This window comes from Xiphophorus couchianus, chromosome 2, assembly GCF_001444195.1.
Source record: "Xiphophorus couchianus chromosome 2, X_couchianus-1.0, whole genome shotgun sequence".
NCBI classification, from domain to species: domain Eukaryota; kingdom Metazoa; phylum Chordata; class Actinopteri; order Cyprinodontiformes; family Poeciliidae; genus Xiphophorus; species Xiphophorus couchianus.
In genome coordinates, this window is record NC_040229.1 from 16,595,906 (window position 1) to 16,616,431 (window position 20,526).

The window sequence follows — 20,526 nt, forward strand, 5'->3', positions numbered from 1 at the left end:
AAATGGGCAGCAGGACCACAGAAGATATATACCACTTTTATTTTCACAAGCAAGCCACTATTGAATAAAAATTACAATCATTCCATTCAGACTAATATGTGGAAGTGTAAACACTACTTCTTTAATGCATAAATAGTTACTTGGTAGTTCTTTCCGGGTATGTGCTTCAATTTTTAAACTGGTCATTTTTGGTTTGCTAGTCCTGTAATCTGTCGTTTGGGTAAGACATCGTTAGCTGGTTTATGATGACCAGGCTAAAGGACACACCTATATTCTTAAAAGGAATTAACTTTATCTTTCGTACACATTGGTTCTCAATAGGTTGTTTTAAAGCTGTTCTCACTAATTCCTTAATGCGCAGCAGATAGGTTTGAATATTTGCTTAGTGAGTTTGCATAGAGGAAGGCCTCTGTTGTCTTGCATTATGTACTTCTGTTTTGTGCTGTTTGAGCCTATTTACACCCCAAAGCCAAATCTACTGGCTACTTAAATTTATTAAGAGCAGAAAAAATTGAAGTCCAATGTGTTGCACAGCTCTTTTGGTTCAGTTAAAAAGATATATTTGGCATTTGTCTTAAGAGCAATTGGGGTGGAAAGTCAAGGTGTTTTTATATCCATTTAGAATATGGTTTCACAGAATAAAATCTCCTTTTGCTTGTTTCAAGGATGCCTTTGATGGATTCACATTAACTCCATGGATGTGCTCATGTCTGTGATTGAAGTGTCATCAGGGATCTTGACTTCTCTTGGAATGATGTCACTGAGAAGGTCATTTTCGTTCAGCTCGGAGTTTTTCAGGAGTTCGCTAACATTTTCCACGTTGATGTCACTCCCCAGCGTCTTCAGACTCTCTTCAGCCTCCACCCCTGTCGACTTCTCCAGAAAGCCTGAAGTGAGTTTTTCTGGCTCTGCTGTGGCACTGTGCTCACTTCCTGACATATTCAGTGACTCATCTGGATCCAGAGGGATGGTGGTTGGTGAGGAAATCACATCAGGGACACCAAGATCAATCAATGGTGGCAAAGAAAGAACTGGATCAGTTAAAGACTCTTGGTCTTTGTGCTGCACTACATCCTCGCCTCTGATTCTCGTCGGCTCAGAGACAAGGTCAGTGTCTGCCTCTGACTGCAAAGCAGAGTCAGGTTCTGGAACATCCTCTCTGTTTGGAGTGATAGCAGCTTCAGCTTCCTCTGTAGCTTCAGGTTTTGCTGGTGCAAACGATTCTGGTTCCAGAGGATTGGTGTCTGAGACCACAGCTTCAAACTGCACTGGAGCTGGACTTTCCTTTGTTAGTAGTTCAGACTCTGCATCTTCTGTTGGGGCCAAGGTAACAGGACTTTCTTCCTCTTTCCCCTCTGGTGCACATTCATCTTTTGGTGGTTCTTCTACCAACACATCTAGAGTCTCTGTCCTAACAGCCTCCTGTTTTATCGCAGAGTCTGCTGTTGGTTTAGGTGTCGATGATTCCACAGCAGGCTTCTGTTCGCTGGCTGCTGCAGCAGCAGCACTGCTGACGGGGGCTTCTCGCCTTCTGCTGAACTTGTTTCCCATGATGAACCTGTGCAATTTGTCAAAAATAAGAGTGAAATTGTTCAAAACAGTTATTATAATGGAAATAAAAACTTTCTGATAGGCAGCTTTTACTGAGATTATCAATTGATGATTAAGGAAAGACTTAAAAATAATCTAATAGAAACATGGATGATAAAGTGATCAGGAATTAGTTAACTAGAGAAGTTTTACTTGTTCCTTTTTACTTGCTTGAATATAGTCATTGTTAGTAAACAAAGCCTAATATATTATCTGAAATTACTCACAATATGAATTCACAACCGCATGAGTACATTTGAGGCACAATTGGCAAATTCTTTTCCAAAATTCTTTGAACTGCATTTTCCCCATTTGAACGATCAACCTCATGTTCCCCAAACTCTTTAATTTGGCTATTTAAGACACTGATAACTAAAAAAAAAATCTAATATTTTTGTTTAACAAAGTAGAACGGAGAACGGAATTTTTCAGGCGACCCCGCCTCCCGCTTTGATGGGGGAAAAAATTAAATAAAATCATAGTTGTTATAAAACTGCCTAATTTGAACGTGCTGGTCAATTTACATACCACATAACGGTTCTCCACTAACCTTTAACAAACTCCTTGATGTTGCAGTTAAATTAAAGCTGATCAAAGTGCAGATGATCACTCAGCTCTCAGCAGAAGTCCGTGCGCCGGAGTGCCTGTTGGGAGCGCGCACCAGCGGGGCAGAACCCGAGCCGTGCGCGTTCGCGGCGAAAGCGTGCGCGCTCAAACCTCAAGCCTCTCTGAAGCTTTGCTTGACTGACTTCGGCGTGAACCCTTTTCCGGTGAAAGTAAGAAAAACAACACACACTATAGCAAGACAATTTTGCTAAACATTTGATTATGCCTACAGATCAACAACAGTTTTATTTTATTTCAGGAAATTGGCCAGTTTTTGATTTAACAGTCATTTTTATTTTGTCCATGAAAAGAACAAATTTAGACGTTGAATCAGAATCTGTATAGCACTGCCAAGCGATTTAAAGTAAAACGCAAACTATCTTTAACGCATATTAACGTACAACATTTTAAAGTGATTGTGGTATGAGGTAAAGGCGATTGTGTTGTGAAGTAAACATGATCAGCTGATCTACATATGACTTGTGTCTTATGAGAGAACTATCACTTTCATAAGCCATATTTGAGGAACAGCCATGGTGCAGAAATTATGGACTTCTTGGAAATAATACTCTACTATAATATGGAGGTTCATTAAGTAAATACATCGATGTACCATGAATAAATCCATCCATCCATCCATCCATCCATTTTCTGTTCACCCTTGTCCCTAATGGGGTCGGGAGGGTTGCTGCTGCCTATCTCCAGCTACGTTCCAGGCGAGAGGCGGGGACCATGAATAAATGTTGAATTTAATGTTTAAATGAATTATTTAACGTATCAAGTCATGAACATGCAAACCGATTCAGATAGTTAATTAAACGTGTATTTAATTATTTTTATAGTTTTTATTCCTGCAGTATAACCATGAAATAATTCTATCTGTCAAACACACCCATCAAAATCGAGGAGCTCAGCTAAACTGTGGAACTGCAGTTAAACCTGGGTTTTGTGGTATATTTCTGCCAACTTTGCACATCTTTGTTTATTAATCTTCCCAAAATAGCTCAAGTCGTATTGAATGAAGTGATTTCCATGTCTTTGAATAAATTCCAAATAGAATTTAGGCCTAGACTTTGTATCTCAACTTTATAAAACAGCAACCAGCATTTTCAGAGCGGTTCGTTGCTATGTGGATTTCTGATGTGTGTAGACTAAAAAATAATAATTTTTGCCTCCCCAGACCAGAGTGCCATTTCCAACCTTTGAAGTCTTCAGAGGACGTGAGGTGATAAATTTACTTAGAGGTGACATTTGAAGGAAGTTATGTGTACTGGATTTTATTTAGAGGCTTTAGATTTGCAGATGATAAATCCATATGAAGACCAAAATTTCAAAATTTTGAAAGCCACGAACCAATTTCTTTTCGTGTCATGAAAATACACCACTTTGGGTTGACAAATCATTTACATTTCCATTAAAATACATCAAAGCATACAACATGACAATAAAACGTTTAAGGAAAATAAGTCTCACGCAAGGCACTGTGCAAACCTCACATTTTAGCTCCATACATAATGACATAAGAAAATAGTCTTATTAATTATTACACTCTTTTCTTTCTATTTACAAGTGCAATGTATCTTGATTTTCAAATTTAGGTTACCATTTCAGGCTCGCCCATTTGGCATTTTATGAACTGCAGTGGTGTCCTGGTTAACTACTGCAACTTGCCCTTTTTTGAAGAAAGAAACTGTGACAAAAATCTAAAATAAATAAATAAATCACCACCTTGAAAAAAATTACATTGGCAAAAAATGACTTAGTCAATTATTTTAGGAAGGTGATAATATTCTTCCTTATTGTTTTAAGTGCCTACTTTCATTTGATTTTTTTGTCAATATTTATATTAGGTTTACAGATCCAGAGTGCAGAGCCGTTCCACATGGCTGGTCTTTCAATAAGGAGTCCAGGATTAAACTCTATTGGGATTTCTGTGCTGCTCCTGGTCATCCTCTTTCAAGTCTTGCTGCTGCACTTTCCTGGTGTCTTCAATCAAATCTTTTGTGAAAGCAATCAACATGGTGAACTAATTTGTAGTCAAAGGCAATGGTCAGATTACTCTGGTCAGAAAATGTACGGTATTGAAACGATACTCGTTCTTTTTTTTAATGTTCCAATCGTGCTTGTGGCCTTTGCCGTGCTCTGCATGCTGTTAGCTGCTTACGCCAAAGACAGAACAACACTCCAGTGCGGCATGGTCTGCCAGGCAGCATCAGCCCTGCTCACTCTGGGAGGCATCATTATGTTTGTGGCATATTTTCACTCCTACTTGACACTTTGGTTTTATTTGTGTGTTGGTGTGGAGGTACAGTTGATTGTCACAACTGTACTTACAAGGATTTTAGGACAGAAGCTGACTTCTGACTGGAAATAAATGGATTCAAGCTGCACCAGATTCCACAGGTTCACAAGGTTGAGTTTATTTTATTGATGTTGTCTGTGTTAAAATCATATTGCTAATGTATATGCTTGAAATTACTTTAGTAGATTACTAAGTTTATTTTTACTGCTGTACCAATGAAATGTCTGGACAAACTCATTTGTAAGAGGATAAGAATGTAAGAATGAAAATGTGACAAAAAAAAAAAAAAATCAAAGCCATTATCAGTGTTATACCTGCAAATATTAAATGTCATAAACTGTGTTTATAAAAAAACAAACTCCTGAAGTATGTTGTCAGGCTCCAACTTTGTTTATAACGGTTAATTACAGTCATAACAACTATGCTGCACCACTTAAGTTAATAGCTACTGGTGTTACTGTTACGACATAATAATATTAAAGGTTCATGGGGAATGAATGTACTGTGAAAGATTGACATGTTGGCTTCATAAAAATAATCTCAAGAACTAGTGGGAAACATAGTAAAAATTTGGTTTATTAGGATTGCTAATGGTTAGAAAAGCAAATAAAATACAAATAATTATAAATGTGCATTTCTAATGGTTTATATTTGACTTAAACAGTCATATGTGACATGTTTTAGACTTTCACCTTTCAGTTCAGGAAGTACATGAACAATGACAGTTCAGACATGGCATGAAAATTCATTCTTAGTGATCAGATCACAGCTTTACATCCTACAAATTCAATGACATTATAGTTCAAAGATGGACACATTTGAGATTTGTCCACTGCAGTGATGTCCATGTCACATTGGATGTTTATTCCCAAAACTAATATTAATAACTACATTTGGTGTCATGTCATAAATTAAGTAATTTAGCTGCGGTATAAAATACTTAAAATTTCCTAAAAACGCTTTTAAAAACACATTCAGTCAGGTGAAAAATATTTCTCGTACAAGCTGTAAAGCATCGTCTTCCTCTGCTGCCGTCGACAGTTGCTCACTTTCTTTCTCAGCTTGCAAATTGTTGTTGGGTTCACAATGACCTTGGGCAGATGCTGATCTCTCTCCTTCGGGTTCAGGATGCTGTGGGTTCCTGCAGTAGGGCACAGTTTCCACCTCTGTAATGTCCAAGTCTGTTTCTGAAACGTATGTCATTTCCAGGTCATCATAGCAGTCTGAGGACTCTTCCTCTAAAGGTGACGTCACTGGCTTTGATTTTATCTCCAAAGTGCCTGGGTCTACTTCCTTTCTGGAGGTGGGATTTGCTTTTCCTTCAACCTGTGTTTCAGAAGGAGGGAGGTACATGTCAAAGTGATATGCTGTCTTGTTTCTGAATAAACTATGCACACGCACGAAGAAAGCATGAGTCATCAGACCGGGTTGCTTTCTTCCCTTGTTCTGTGATCCATTTCAGATGGTCACGTCTTCAAGGCCTATGTACATCAGTGAATCTTGGCCACCCACGACCCTGTTCCTTGTTCATAATTGTACTTCACTTGGTTCGCTATTTAGCAGACAATGACTGGAAACATGTCACCAAAGCTATAATTTTTGAGATGCTTCGTCAATTTGGCCCTTGTTAAACTCATGTCAGTCGTTGACCATTTTTCCTGCCCAACTTTGAAGACATAATGTTAACTTGATTTCTAATATTTCCCAGCTATTAACAGAGATTATCAGTGTTATTCACATAACCTGCCAGAGTCTATAATGTTGTACTGATTGGCTTGCATATTCCAACAGACATTTTGTTACCTTTCTAAAATAATGTCCTAAATTGTTTTTTGCCAAAAGTAATCTTGGCACAAAAAAGAAAAAAAATCACCATCTCTTTCTTTCCAAAATTACATTTGGAAAACATGAATTAGGCCACTATATTAAGCTATGTGCAACTTCATCTTCACATTTACACAGCTCACAACCTAACCCCAAATATTAATAAACTAAGAAATGATCTCAAAGTTCTCCTCACAAAAATGAGGAGAACTCACCAAATAATATTTGGGTTTTGTTTAAATGTTATTGTTGTATTGTTTATATTTTTCCTTTCTAAATATATCTGTTTTAATATTTTTATAAATCAACAGTAATGTCCTTTTGTAGGTGATACACCCGTTTTAACAAATTTTGGGCATCAAAAATAGAAGTTAAGAAAAGGAAAGAAAATCATGCACAACAGAGCCACCTTCTGGCGAAGCGGGAACGATGCGTCCTCGTAGGAACTCTGGGTGAGAAATGAAACAGCAGCTTCTACCAGCTCCGCTTCGTTCATACAGTAAAACGTAGCTCTGGGGACAAACCAGTGCGTAGCTGTTAGTTTGACAAGCGACAATTAACCACAACTGAATCCTAAAACTGGCGAACTATTGTTTTCCTTTTCGCTACCTTGGAGCTCTTCTTTTTCTCTGACTCTTCAATGGCGTCTTTTCTTTCACTTTAACCTCTTTCTTTGCCATCCACGAAGGGAGCGCCCGCTGTCTTTCCGCCATGTTTGTCGCTATACAGGGCACAGCCTCTTTCCAGTTTCAGAATTTACATTCAAGATTGGTCAGACCACCTTTATAATGTATTTCTGCCTGTGAAAGAATCAAATAACGTGTTCTGTTGTTAAATAATGAGACAAATAGTCTCTCTAGCGCCACTCACAGTTGGATTCCGTGCATAGCAACTTGTTACCGCCGCCTTGCGGTCAGCAACACTCAAACACCACGAACCTGGCTGAGACAAAACTCTTTCTTTAGATTGTATTATAGTTCTTTGCTCTTTGAGCAAATAAATAGATAAATAAATAAATAAAAATAAATGTAAAATGTATTAAAATTTTAATTTAATAAAGAAATTTTATCAATTTGGGTTTTTTATTATTAAATTGACAATATACAAGGTTTCTGCAAGATCTTAAAATACCTCATTTATTTATTTTACATTAAAAACCAAAGTGCTGCAGACTTAATCCCCAAGTCTCCAGCAGTTCTGTATCAGATTTTCACTTTCTGTCACTCTGCACACAGGGCTGCCATCTTGTACTTGGCCCTTTTAATTATCTCTCTTAAGCTCCGACGCCAAGTGCTTAGACCTTGATTGCAAAGAGCAGCTTTGTATATTTGACTAAATTAAAAAACGGAAAAAGAAGGGTGAGAAAAAAAAAAAAGAAATCACAAGTCAGCCAGCGTGTTACATGCAACAATGCAATTTCCCCTAAAGCTTTCGAGTCTAGTGCTTTTTAGGAACAACAAATAATCAGTGGCTTTAACTGGTAAATACAACTGGAACAAAAATCCTCCGAATCTCTCACGACATCTGTGTTATTATTTACCGCAGATAGCTCTTACCAACTGAACCACAGATCACGGATGACTATTTACCAGAGTAGATATGCTAGACATGTGCAAAGCTGCATTCAGTTGATAAACAAAAAGCAAACAAACACCTTCTATTAAAACAATAAAAATAAAACATCAAATCTAATACTGAAAAGATTGACACTAATGTCTCATATATTTCACTGCTCGGTTAAGCACAAAGCAAAATAAATATCAATACATTAAAAAAAATCCATCTGTGCAGAACTGAGTTTAGCATGGGACTCATCCTCCCCCAGGCTTCCTGCCACATCCAAAGATCAGGCTGTAAGAAGATTTCTGTGCACTAATGGCATAAATCTTGTCACTGCTTTTCTTGCATGCTGAATTTCAGCTCAAACATGACCAAAAAGTCTTAAAGTTACTTATATAAGAGCATCAGTATGACGGTTTTCTTTATTACACATCTTATGTTACTGTCACAATGTTTAAGAACTGAAATGAAACTCAAAAAGTTAAACATGTAACTATGTAAACATTTATATGTTAATATGTTTGTTTTTTTTGACTGGAAATTATAAGTTTATTAGCAGAGTTCAGGCAAACATTTTACCTTCTCCATTCTGAATCTAATCTGGGCTTCTGATACCTTGATCTTAAAGTTATTGCAACAGAATTATCTCTTCTGTGAGTGAGTGTCATTATCATTGCCCATCTGTCTCAGAAAACTAGAAAATCGGAAAGCCACATTGCGATTGGCCATATGGTGCAGAAGAGCACCGGCTTAGAAAGAGTTTGATTCATTTAAGGTTTTCCAGCTGGCACAGATAAAAAAATCATTTTATCTGTGCCAGTATATATGTATAAAATCCAAAATCATATTATTGGATGTTGGTGCTAGTATAAAGACAAAATATTACAAAGACAACAGGACAAATCACTTAACACCTACATAAGGAAAGGGACTTTTTTTTTTTTTACCTATTTAGTTGTGAAAGTTGCGTCTTGAAGTAAACCTGTACATGTTTTAATGCAACTTTAAAAAAATATTCCATCCTTTGTCTTGTCTTTTTGTATATTTTCTCTTTTTCTGACCATTGGAAAATTCCTGTAGATTATCAGTTTCCCAAACATTTAGATTAGTTCAAAGTCACTTAAATCTCCTTTCTTCCTCATGAAAATGCTCAGTTTGAACTTCATCAAATATATTATATACCTGAAAGGATTTTGTTGCTGATTGGTTGAAATTGAACAAGTGTACCAAATAAAGTGGCCAATAAGTGTAGGATGTTTTTTCTAGGTAGAACAAATAGCTCAACCCCTGAAACTGGAATTGAGCATAAACAGATCCGAAAAAGAAACGTTGTCAATTTAAAGACACAAGCATGGGATTACAGATAAGTCAGGGGGCTGTAATCTCAAATATCTATGAAAAAGAAAACTTTATCCCACCAGTGATTTTACTTAAAAGTCCTTGTCAAAGCTTATACCACAAGGTTCTCTTTCTGATATTTGTCTAATGGGGTCAGTTTGTTGTATAACTTTTTCTAATCTGTTGTGTTGTGAGGGAAAAAAAAGTTCAAAATGAGTCCCTTGTGTAGCTTTACGACACATCTGTAAAAATCAGTGTGGTTGATAGATTGTATAAGATGGCTGGAGGGCTCGCATTTGTTTTATGAGGTCAGTTATTTCCTGTCTTGTTTAATCTATTGTCATACGGGCCGGAGATAAGAACAGAGTTTAGCAGCAGCTCGTCCTGCCTCATGATATGTCTGCATCTGTCTAAGAATCGGATATTTGTGTTAACTCTCTGGGCTCGACCTCCTGGTACAGCGCAGCTCTGAACTCTAAGCTGGGTATTATGCTAAGAATCATCAATGGTGATGAATAAATTTCAAGTGTAAGTTCATGTGGATAATGCGTTTTTAGCAAACAACTTTGAAGGTCCTCCAAGAAATATAAAAGTAAAATGAAAATTACACATTGACTGTACAAATAAACAACTTGCTTATTTGCAGCTATGCTGTTGTTTTATGCATTTAAACACTGCCCAGATTGCATACATAAGAGTTATTAGTTTTGACATAATCTACACAGTAACATCTGATGCTCAGAGACAATAAAATCTCAAGGATTGAGACATGTGAGAAGAAAGAGCAGAAAAAGGGGATGTTGGAAGGCACTTCACCATGTGGAAGACGGGAACTCTTGCCAAAGTAGCTGAAACTGACCAAAAACAAAAGGTAAAATGCACAGAGATAAACTGCTAGTCCCATAGAAGTCACATTACATTACTTAATTTTCTTTGGAACCTACTAAGTAGTGCTTATATTCTCTCAGTTTGAACAATCTGTTGGCGTGGCGAGACTGTCAAGCAACAGCTGTACTGATTCCAAGAAAGTTTTCTTGTCCCACTTCATTATACTGTCACACATGACTCAGCACAGCTTGTAATTCTCCTGTTGAGAAAATGGCTGATCTGACCCTCTGGGCTGGGGGTCAGTCAGATGTTGGAGGATGCATTAGATAGTTAAGACAAAACCCCCAAATCAGTTTAATTTGATCTAAACGTGACAATTCAGGATCTTCTTTGGCACAAGTTGGGTTGATATCCATCACTTGTACTTACAGTTTCAGCTGATGATACTAAAGTTTTCCAGAAAAGTCCTCAAAAGACTTTTCCAACTTGTGTAAATCTATCAGTCTCCTTACATATTCATTGTGTTCGGCAAAACTGACTCAAATAGATCATTTCAAAGCTCCAAATTAAAGTTTCTTAGAAACCAGTGCTTTTGTTTGCTTTTAATTTTAAAACAGGGTGAAAATGCCTTTCCTTCCTGAAAATGACTCAACTAAATACTTCCAAAAGGGAATTCCCAGCTTAAATAACTAACCCAAAGCAGGACATGGCTGTGTTATCAAATAACTTATAACGCTGCTATGATGAGGCACATGCGCAATCATCATTTCCCTCATCCAGCGCCAACTGAGCTCAGACTTAAAACCTCCTGCATCTGCAGAGGGATCATCAGTTTATAGGAGAGCAGGAAGCTGAGCTTTGTGGGAGCTGTCTGTTTACCCTGGAAACCTGTTATGTCAGGAAATGCCGATTATGAATCCAGACTTTTTCCAGTGTTTTTTTCCCCCAAGGCTCTCACTCTGATGAAAATGTGGAAACCGGATCTTGAAAATCAGTAATGTCACCATGCGCTAATCGGAAACCCAGACTTAAAAGGGGATGTGTGGGACACGCAGTTGGTAGAGTTTGAAAATAAAGTCCAGCTAAAATATGCATGCAGGTGAGTGAGATCAATCTGTTTTCTTTGATATGCTTTCTTGCTCTAGCGATTGAGGTGGATTACAGAGTGGCAGGGGCTTCTATAATCTGACAGCTTTCGTTTTAGACATATATTATGTCGTTGACAAACCTATATCTGTCATTTGCAGTTTAAATCCAGTGGTCACAGGGCATCTAGTTTAAGCTTCTTAGATTCATTTATTTAATGTTTGCATGTTCTGATCTAAAAGTGGTTTAGCGCTGCTTGTTTGCTTTAAAAAGAGAAAGAATTTGTTTTTTAAGTCAAGTGTTCATTGATTTTTTCTTATTTTAACTGAGTTAAAACTTTGAATTTTGCCTTCCATTTACATTATGATCAAGTGTAAAGATATTGTAATGAAAGTTAGAATATTTTCCTAATTTTATTATTACTGTATTTACAGTTATTATCTTTTTATTTATATTTTTAATTGCATTTGTGCTCATTTAAGTGGTGCAGCACATGGCAGCATTGAAGTGAATATTAAGAAACAAGAAAACTGATTTAAAAAAATATGCATAATCATGCACCATCTTAATGTTGTCAGTAAAAGGAGGTTCAAAGCTTGTAGAAAATATTTTTGAATTGTTTACACATTAAACGTAAAATAAGATCAGATGACTTCGGTTAAGATGTTCAAAGGGCTTTTCACTAACTTTTGGTCAGCAGGAAACTTACTTGTCAAAGTAAGTTTATTATAAAGTGCAGTGTATGAATTATGTCACGTGATTTCTCTGTTTACTATGCGACACCCCTGTACTAAATCAAAGGTGGCAGATTGTCAACGGTTCTGCCCTTCATTTAAGCTCTAAAGCAAACCGAAGGAAAAAAAAACCACACAAAAGATGTGATGTTGGCAAACGATTGAGCTGAGAAAGCAAACAGATGGTAAAAGCATCAAGGTCTTACGCGCCATGCAGGATTTTGAACTCCTTACCTCTGACCTCTTATATACATCAAGAGATTCTGCTAGCTGCACCAAGACATAAACCAGAGGAAAGCAAATCCTGCTAAGCTCTCTCTATCTTTCTCTTATTCCTTGATTGTTCCCCTCCTCACTGTGGCATCGTGCACCAATGGCTTCTCGTACAGTCTGGATATTCCTCCTATTCACCAAAGAGGGATTTTCTCTTGCACAGAAGATTAAAGGTCATTTTTGTCTTCTCATTGACTCTTATCCTCTTTAATAGGACTGCACAAGTGTGTACACATTCCAAACAGACTGAAGAAGTTTATGTCATTTGTAGATGGAGGTGCAGGACCTAAAGGAAGCAGACCCCCTGAGCAGTCGAGGAACAACCGTCACTGTGGGACCTGGGTTCGGAAATCAGATGGTGGAAGCTTCAGCTCCCCAAACTACCCAAATACATACCCTCCAAACAAGGAGTGCCTTTATGTACTGGAAGGTAATAACTCTTAATTAGTTATCGACTGTTAAAATGACAAGTTTTATAATGTAAAAACAAGACTATCATAAAATTTCAAAACTTTATACTCTTTATTTATTTTGCATTTTGCAGAGTTGAGAAAGAATTAGAAAATATCTTAATGTGTAAATGTATCAGTCAGGAGGAGAGTAAAAACACATCAACAGCATTTTATATTTATAACTCAGTAAAAGAAATACCACGAGAAAATGTGGTACATCAGAGTCATTACAAAGCTGTACATTTCTACGAAACCCATGAAAAAACATAAAAAAGAAACCTGCCAACAATAACACTGAAGAAGCTACGTAAATTTATAGCAGTTTAAGTTGTATTTACACACAGCAGCAATTTGCTGGATTCTCCACATGTGGGAAGAGAAATGAGGTTAAAAAACAAAGGAAAAGACTCAGTATTGGTTAAAAGCTTTTCAGGTCTTGTGGCAGAATTTGTCGTAGTCTGATGAAGCCAAGTGTGAACTTCTGTGGTTTTACAAGAAGTGTTTCTTTTGACACATCGCCACCAAGTATTTAAAAAGTATCTAAAAGAACATCATTCTCACAATAATGGCAGTAGGAGTGACATGCTGGGGATTACGTTTCAGATGAAATTGAGTTATTTTTGTCAGGAAGGATGATATAATGAAACACTTTAAGGCCAGTTAGCCTTGACCCAAGAGATTCCAATATTTCCCTAAAAACTGAAGATAAAGTGGGCTTTTGTTTTTAATCAACATAATAGTGAATCCACACATTCAATCATTGTCTGGCCAATCAGAGTACAGAACTAAATCTGAGGGAAATCTGAAATCTTGATTTGCATTTTTAGAGAAATTGTACAGGATACATGTCACATCAAGTGGAAGAAGTTTAGAAATTATTTTATTTTGGCCTCAGTTGTATTATGTAGCAAAACCGTACAATTTAACCAGGGTGTGCACAATTTTTAGATCCATTGTTGATTTTTATTTAAGTGTATTCTGGACATGTTTTTATAGATTAATGAGCATGAACTTCATTTGCTGATGTCATAGTCTTTCACTTCACCTGTTTACGTTCCTTTGTATATATAATTTAAATTTGATCTGTTCCGGCAAGAAAGGCAATTTACTGGAACCAAGTTAGTTTACATCCAGTTTTGATTGTTCTTTCAATTTGCTGTTTTATTAATAATGCTAAATCCCGGATTGTGGTTTTATGCAGAATAAATAACACACTGCTCATGTTTCTGCAGCCCTGCCCCGTCAGAGGATAGAGTTGCAGTTCAGCAAAATCTTCCAAATCGAAGCGTCTTTTGAGTGTCGGTTCGACCACATCGAGGTGAGGGATGGTCCCTTCAGCTTCTCAACACTCATCAATCGTTACTGCGGCACAGCCAATCCCGGCCGGATCCTCTCCAGCGGGCGCTTCATGTGGATCCGGTTCTACAGTGATGATGAGCTTGAGGGGAAAGGATTCCAGGTCCAGTATACGTTTACTGCAGGTGAATGAAATGCATAAAGTCGGTATGGTTATGTCTTAGAGAAACTTCATTTTTATTTACTTATTTTTTTATACATAAAAAAAATACTCTGGTTTTGTAATTTTCTGCAAAGATCCTGAATTTCATCTCCATGTAGGAGGACTTTTAAACCCCATCCCAGGTAGGTCAGCCACAAGTCATATCTCCTTAGATCAGGCTGTCAGTCAATGTCCTGAAAAAGTTAGATTACAATCTGCTTATCTCTTTTTATGCTCCTTGATTATGTTTTGTGTCTGCTGTGGTTCAGATTGTCAGTATGAGCTAACTGGGTTTGACGGCGTGATCCGCTCCCACCAGGTTGAGGAGGAGAACAAAGTGAAGCTGGACCAGGCAGTGGACTGCATCTGGACCATACAAGCCCCAATGAAGAGCAGGGTATGGCATGTGGCATGTTTAGTTTATGCACACATCAATTACCTCATAAATAAATAAACGCTTCTTCTAAACATGTAGATATAGGGAATAGGCTGTATGTATAAACTCATGTGCGAGATAAAAAAAATGGGATTTATCTACAGAATAATGAGTCTCCAGACATTGCGTATTTTATTCCAGCATTTTCTGTTGCTAAATTAACAGGATTTACATGTTGTGACACCATATTAGCTTAAAAAGTAGCAATTCCACAGATTTTTCTCTTTTTAAAATTTCTTTCAGATTTACCTGAAATTCTTGGAATATCAGATGGAAAACTCTAATGAATGTAAGAAGAATTTTGTGGCTGTTTATGATGGCAGTAGTGCCATTGAGGACCTCAAGGTAATACCCTGTCTAACATTTTAGCATATTTTAAACAGAGATGCACCCATCGATTGGCCAGAGAGTGGAATCAGCTTTTTTTTATTATTATTTTGATTGACTCTAATCACTGGCTAGTTTAATGCTGGAAAATCTATATTTTTTTTAATTCATTAAGTACATCAAAACTGGGTACTCCTACCACTCTCAATGTTTAAGCTCATCAATTTGCACACTATGTATTTTGATGAAAGTGCTGGGGGTTTCTTGCAGGCCAAGTTTTGTAGTACAGTTGCTAATGACCTCATGCTGGAGACTGGTTTCGGAGTGGTGAGGATGTGGGCGGATGAGACAAGCCGTCTAAGCCGCTTCAAGATCCTGTTCACAGTTTTCTCTGACCGTGAGTTCCTCCTTCACATTAATATTTGCCTCTCTTTGCATTTTCCCCCATTCAGTTTAAGGAGCAGTTTGATGCATTCAGACATGTGAATATTAGATCTGTAACAATGGACTCATGTGGTTACATTAAATCACTGCATCTTAGAGTGAAGATAAGTTTAATATTACTAAAACTACACACCATCTGGTCTTTAGTTTACACCTTAAGAAGCAGTTACATATAATCATGTCTGAAATTAGTACATCCCACAGCAGTCTGTTTTACTAATATATTTGGACATATATAGATATTTAGAAGGCGATTTCAGTAATGTAAACTTTTAAAAACGAAAAAATCTATTTTTATAAAAAAACAAATTATAAATAAAACCTAAAAATTATACATAGGTATTTCAGTTAACCAATATTTTAAATAAAATCATATTTGAACCCCAAACCAGCTGTGGAACAAAGACCTGGAAGTGTCATGGTTTGGGGATGCTTTACTGCCCCATAACCAGACCAACTCTCCCTCATATAACCCACCATTAAATCTGCCCGAGGTTGCTTGAGAAAAATATAAGACCGGATGTAAAAATATTGAAGCTGAAGTAGAACTGAACCCTTACACATGACAGTGACCTGAAATATCCCAGTTAAAATATAAAATGGGCTGCACATGCAAAAAGCACACTTTTAAACATCTCCCTGCTGAAAGTGAGAATCAAAACATCGTTGTTAATTTTTCCTTACAATATATATTAAAAAAGTAGTTTATTTACTGAGTAAAACATGGTCAAGTTTATGTGTTTACCTGTAATCATATCACTTTTTTAAGTGATAAAGAAAAGCAATTAAACAGCTATCTGAGCATTTCTTTTGAAAGTACTGAATATTAAGTGGGGTGTCCAAAGTTTTCTACATGACGGATGTTCTTTACAAGTACACCCCAACCTGAATAAACTGTTTATAACTGGCTGGTCTGCATACGTCCCATTCAACACCACTGTGTCTGTGTTTTAGCTCCCTGTATTGGCGGTGCGTTCTTTTGCCACAGCAACATGTGCATCAACAACTCTCTGGTGTGCAACGGTGTACAAAACTGTGTCTTCCCCTGGGATGAAAACAACTGCCTAGGTACCGCGGTTCTGCCAAAACACTGCCAGAAACATTGCTTGTGCTGTTTGACAGATACTGGTGTCATGTCATGCCTGTACTTCTCTGCCGTGCCAACATCAAGATGCTAGAGTTGTGTGAAAAATTGTACACTGAATCCACAGAACAACAAATAGTAGGAATTCTTTTGAAAATTCCTCTCTGTGGGAATCTCAGAAGCTTATCATCTTGGCCTGTTTACATCTAAAAACAACAAAAATGTTCTGGGTCATTCGGTCAGGGTAAAGAAAAAGCGGATCCTCTGTCAGTTCTGGGGTTTTAACATTCAAAGTTTGAGAGCTTTCATTCTAACTTTATATGTACTAAACCACTCAGAGAAGATTCCAGAGTTACAATATTTATCAAAATAAGAAAACATATGACTGAAAAAGTATGTGAAAAACTAAGCACGCAAAATATGTAAAACCCTAGAATTTCAATTTTCTTTTTACCATGACTTTAAGCAGAGAACTCCTATTGAGGTGAGATTTACTGCAGATTTTTGCATTTTTTTTCAACTAAGGTTGATACTAGCTAGGAGGCTGGTATAATCTGTTCTGTGGTAACAAGTTAATGACTGCAGTAGAACCTCTGATATTTTCTTCTTGACTTTACATATTCCTTCATGTCTACATTTCAGAGAAAAAGAGCAAAGTTGCTTTCCTTCAAATCACAAAGACTCAGGGAACAATCATCTGCATTTCCACCGGGGTAGTGATGTTACTCCTCATTTTCTCCATAATGGTGCAAGTCAAACAACCACGTAAAAAGGTAATCAAAACCTTCTGTCTTTCATAGAGCCTTTCAAATCACGGCATAATAAAATAATCTAGGCTGTAAATCAATTCTAATCTAACTTCAAAACTCATCTTGTCTTGTCATCATTTGCAAAATAAAAATGCACAACAAGACAGCTGTGTGTTATAAACAAAGTATTGTTGTACAGACAGCAAAATGGAAAAGATGGATGCTTGAAAGGTGTTTCTGCCTCTGATTTCCAAACAATGATCAGAGAAAGAAAATGCTTCTTCAAGTTTATGCCATCAAAGGAGTACTGTTGGATCCAGGAGTGTGCTTATTTTTTCTCACACATACACATCTTTTCCTTTTGATTTGTTTCTTTCATAAGTAATGACATTGTAGAATTTGTTGTGTTTTTGAAGCTTGATGTTTGATTTAAACAGTTTTACAGACTTGATTATTACAATTATGTCCTGACACTTAAAGACCTAGAACTGAAAGAGGGTGTACTTTCTTTCAACCACAACTGTATAAAAATGTATGAACTGTTTTTGATCATATTTTCAAGGTAGTGATACGTAAGAAAAAACTGTTCCAACATCCTCACCTCCAGAAGATGTTTGACCCCCAGCACTACGAGCTGTTTTCTATTAGAGACAAGGTTAACTTCATAACTTTCATCACTTACCAACATACCTATGATTTTCTTTATGTGCATATTAAAATGATATGCCTGATCTTTTTATTGTTTTTTTTAGGAGATGTCTGGAGACTTGAGGAATCTTTCAGAGGAACTTCTGTCCCTGCAGGCGCTGAGGAGATCTTCATCAGGCTCTCGTTGTGTTCACGAACATCACTGCGGTTCGCAGGGATCTATCAATTCCATCAAACCCAGCCACAGTTCAAATGTCTTGAGGAAGACGTCCTTGGAGCTCGCCCCGTTCAGAAGGGACACCCAGACCGCTGCGCCTCCTTTCAGGGGCATAAACAACAGCTCGCGGAAGAAGAGCTGGCCCAGTTTAAAACAGAGTCAAATGCAGAGCCACCCTGCTATCAGGGATCGGGTGCTGTGGCAGCAGGACAGAGTTATGGAAGAAGATGACGAGGAAGAGGAGGAGGAGGGGAGGTATGATCTGTATGTCAGAAGAGCAGGAAGCCGAAGGGGAAAATATGACATGACTCAACAAAGATCTCATTCCATGGACTTTTAACATGAGAAACAAAGGTCAGAGCATTACAAATTACAGGGATTCAGAGACAATTTTGTGCTGATGTGAATAAAACATGAAGATAAAAGCAGATACAGCTTGTTTGCCATTGTACTTGTCTTATTTCATTAAGGTTACGGCACAGTGTTTGGGTAAAGGGCATGTTAAAGTGAAACTTACAGACTAAGGGACTGCCGAATCTTTCTGGAAGCGGAAACAGTCAGTGACTGTTTGTGGTGTGTTGTGTCTTTCTGCCCAGCCAGAGGTCAACCACAAACGGTCACCTTTGAAAAATATTTTTTGTATTTGTAATGTGCATGCTTAATCATGGAAATGGTGCGCCCATATAATATGGATTGAATAACCTCTGTCAGAATATATTGCTGTTTGGTGGCTTCCCAATTTGATTTTGAATCAAAGCACTATTTGTGTTGTTTTTTAAGATTTTTTTGCATTTAATTTAACGTTCCACATTTTCTTAAAGTTTAGACTTGTTAGACTGGAATATTAAAACTGAACAGGTTTTAGGATTTATAAAACCTTTATGTGAAAACACTAAACAGAGCATTTTCAATGGTTTTATGGGATTAGAATATTTTTAAAGTGACTCAAGCATAAAACGTACAGGATATAGATCTGTGAAGCCTAGATTGGATTATTCTAAAGTGATTATAGATGCTTTTGTATAGACCTTATGACTTGTAAAACCCTTGTGTGAAAAATTGAGGATTCTTAGTTTTCACACATTGAGATGCTTTCTATTTCTCTTTTTTGACAAGTGTGTTTAGGATGCTGAAATGCTTCAACATAAAGTGTAATTTTAATGGACAAATATCTCACAGTTTTTATTTGAGCCATCAACATAAATTATCCAAAAGTGGGTCTTCCCAGTAGTGACACATTTGGTTTCTTGTAACAAGTGTGTTTACAGGTATGATAACAGGAATTTACCCCACAAAAGTAGTTGATCTAGTGTGTTAAATATCCCACTGGCATACAAACCTTTTTCAAAACACTATAAACTTGTGTTAAATATTTCTCATTTCACGACTGACAGTTTGAATTTATGCCTTTCCACACGTGAGAAAAGATCCCTTAACAATTCAGCAGGAATAATCAAAATGAAACCAAAATCCAGAAATTACCTTGAGTTAGACTTTGTATCGTTGTTTTGGTCAGTTTTGAACATGAAGTGTAAACATTAAAAAATAGAACATTTTTATTGTTCTTTATTGACGATCTGACCATTCTAGGATTGTTTTCATCTGGTATTTATTGCATTGGAAGCCACAACATTTATAAAGCTCGTGAAGTTTTTAGTTGTGACATTTCAAATTTGTCCAACTCAGTTACTATCTTTAGCAAATTCACTTGGTGGAAAATTACAGCAACAGCAGTCATGTAGATAAACTATCAGGGCTTTTTAGTGCCATTATGTCTGCTCTTTATTATATAGGGTTTTGACCTTTGGTCTGTTGTACCCAAGAATTACTAGTGTGTCAGAGATGTTTACCAACATTAATTTCACAAATGAAAATGTTTTTTTTTTTTTTAAAAACTCTACGGAGTTATCAACAGTAAGAAGATGATCTATCGGACACTTTGGAACTCTTTGTCTGTATTCAAGTGCCCATGAATAGGCATCGAATAAGTGGAACGTTATATAATAGACAGCATAATTGAAAGCGAAACTAGTTCATCACGTACACCCACTGCAACTGTATGACCTTTTACAGCAGGAAAATGACTCAACAATTTTTTCTGAGATAAGGTCAGCTTTGTACTTGATGAAAAGTAGGTCAACCTTTTCTCAGCAAATTTACTGCTCAAGAATTGCTTATGGTGTTTATTTAATCTGAAAAACAAAAGAAAATTGTGATTTTGCCGTTGCCCTCGGTAACTTCTCATACCATGGAGGGATATCTTTGAAGATATTATCAGTAAACATACACTAGTTGAAGTACTTTTCAGAAGTTTCAGCTGATCATGTAGAAGATTTTGTTATTCTTTTTCCTTGAGGCAAACAATGTCTTTGACATAAATAAGAAGCCAGTCTTTAATTGAAATATGAGTTTGGCTGACACTAATAAAAGTTTTAATCTTCATAAATCTTCATATGAGGTCTACTGATAATATTCTTTAATACTCAGTTGTGTTATTTTAGACAAAAGTGCTCAAAAAGACTGTTTGCAA

At 36.9% G+C, this 20,526-nt stretch overlaps 3 protein-coding genes across 5 annotated transcripts; 2 read left to right on the forward strand and 1 right to left on the reverse strand.

Annotated features, from left to right (window-relative positions):
- Positions 1-20: 20 nt before the first annotated feature.
- On the reverse strand, positions 21-2,270 carry LOC114161042 (proteoglycan 4-like). The gene is made up of 2 exons (XM_028044086.1): positions 2,141-2,270; positions 21-1,558 (listed from the first exon to the last, which is right to left on the reverse strand). The coding sequence occupies exon 2, from the start codon at positions 1,549-1,551 to the stop codon at positions 682-684; it is 870 nt and encodes a 289-aa protein (XP_027899887.1). The 5' UTR covers positions 1,552-1,558; positions 2,141-2,270; the 3' UTR covers positions 21-681.
- LOC114161049 (uncharacterized) lies at positions 2,166-4,864 on the forward strand. 2 transcript variants are annotated; one of them, XM_028044099.1, is made up of 3 exons: positions 2,166-2,366; positions 3,377-3,440; positions 4,047-4,836. In XM_028044099.1, exons 1-3 carry the CDS (start codon positions 2,193-2,195, stop codon positions 4,568-4,570), a joined length of 762 nt encoding a protein of 253 aa, XP_027899900.1. In that variant the 5' UTR covers positions 2,166-2,192; the 3' UTR covers positions 4,571-4,836. The 2 variants fall into 2 exon arrangements, 1 of the variants encoding a protein (XP_027899900.1); XR_003598925.1 differs by having other exon boundaries at positions 2,299-2,366; positions 3,377-3,421; positions 4,047-4,864.
- Positions 4,865-7,330: 2,466 nt separating this feature from the next.
- neto2b (neuropilin (NRP) and tolloid (TLL)-like 2b) lies at positions 7,331-19,161 on the forward strand. Of its 2 annotated transcripts, XM_028044073.1 has the most exons (12): positions 7,331-11,147; positions 12,258-12,314; positions 12,413-12,571; positions 13,826-14,074; positions 14,187-14,234; positions 14,361-14,488; positions 14,771-14,872; positions 15,125-15,251; positions 16,253-16,366; positions 17,025-17,155; positions 17,694-17,786; positions 17,884-19,161. In XM_028044073.1, exons 1-12 carry the CDS (start codon positions 11,138-11,140, stop codon positions 18,334-18,336), a joined length of 1,671 nt encoding a protein of 556 aa, XP_027899874.1. In that variant the 5' UTR covers positions 7,331-11,137; the 3' UTR covers positions 18,337-19,161. The 2 variants fall into 2 exon arrangements, with proteins under 2 accessions (XP_027899874.1, XP_027899864.1); XM_028044063.1 differs by lacking the exon at positions 7,331-11,147 and having other exon boundaries at positions 11,451-12,314.
- The last annotated feature ends 1,365 nt before the right edge of the window (positions 19,162-20,526 follow it).

Excerpts from the sequence above, each read along its gene's own strand:
- LOC114161042 (XM_028044086.1), bottom strand. The coding sequence starts at position 1,551 with ATGGGAAACAAGTTCAGCAGAAGGCGAGAAGCCCCCGTCAGCAGTGCT.
- neto2b (XM_028044063.1), top strand. The coding sequence starts at position 12,242 with ATGGCTTCTCGTACAGTCTGGATATTCCTCCTATTCACCAAAGAGGGA. Across the intron at positions 12,315-12,412 it reads TCTTGCACAGAAGATTAAAG|ATGGAGGTGCAGGACCTAAA; the intron begins GTCATTTTTGTC and ends TGTCATTTGTAG. Across the intron at positions 12,572-13,825 it reads GTGCCTTTATGTACTGGAAG|CCCTGCCCCGTCAGAGGATA; the intron begins GTAATAACTCTT and ends ATGTTTCTGCAG.
- LOC114161049 (XM_028044099.1), top strand. The coding sequence starts at position 2,193 with ATGATCACTCAGCTCTCAGCAGAAGTCCGTGCGCCGGAGTGCCTGTTG. Across the intron at positions 2,367-3,376 it reads TGAACCCTTTTCCGGTGAAA|ACCAGAGTGCCATTTCCAAC; the intron begins GTAAGAAAAACA and ends TTGCCTCCCCAG. Across the intron at positions 3,441-4,046 it reads GGTGATAAATTTACTTAGAG|GTTTACAGATCCAGAGTGCA; the intron begins GTGACATTTGAA and ends TATTTATATTAG.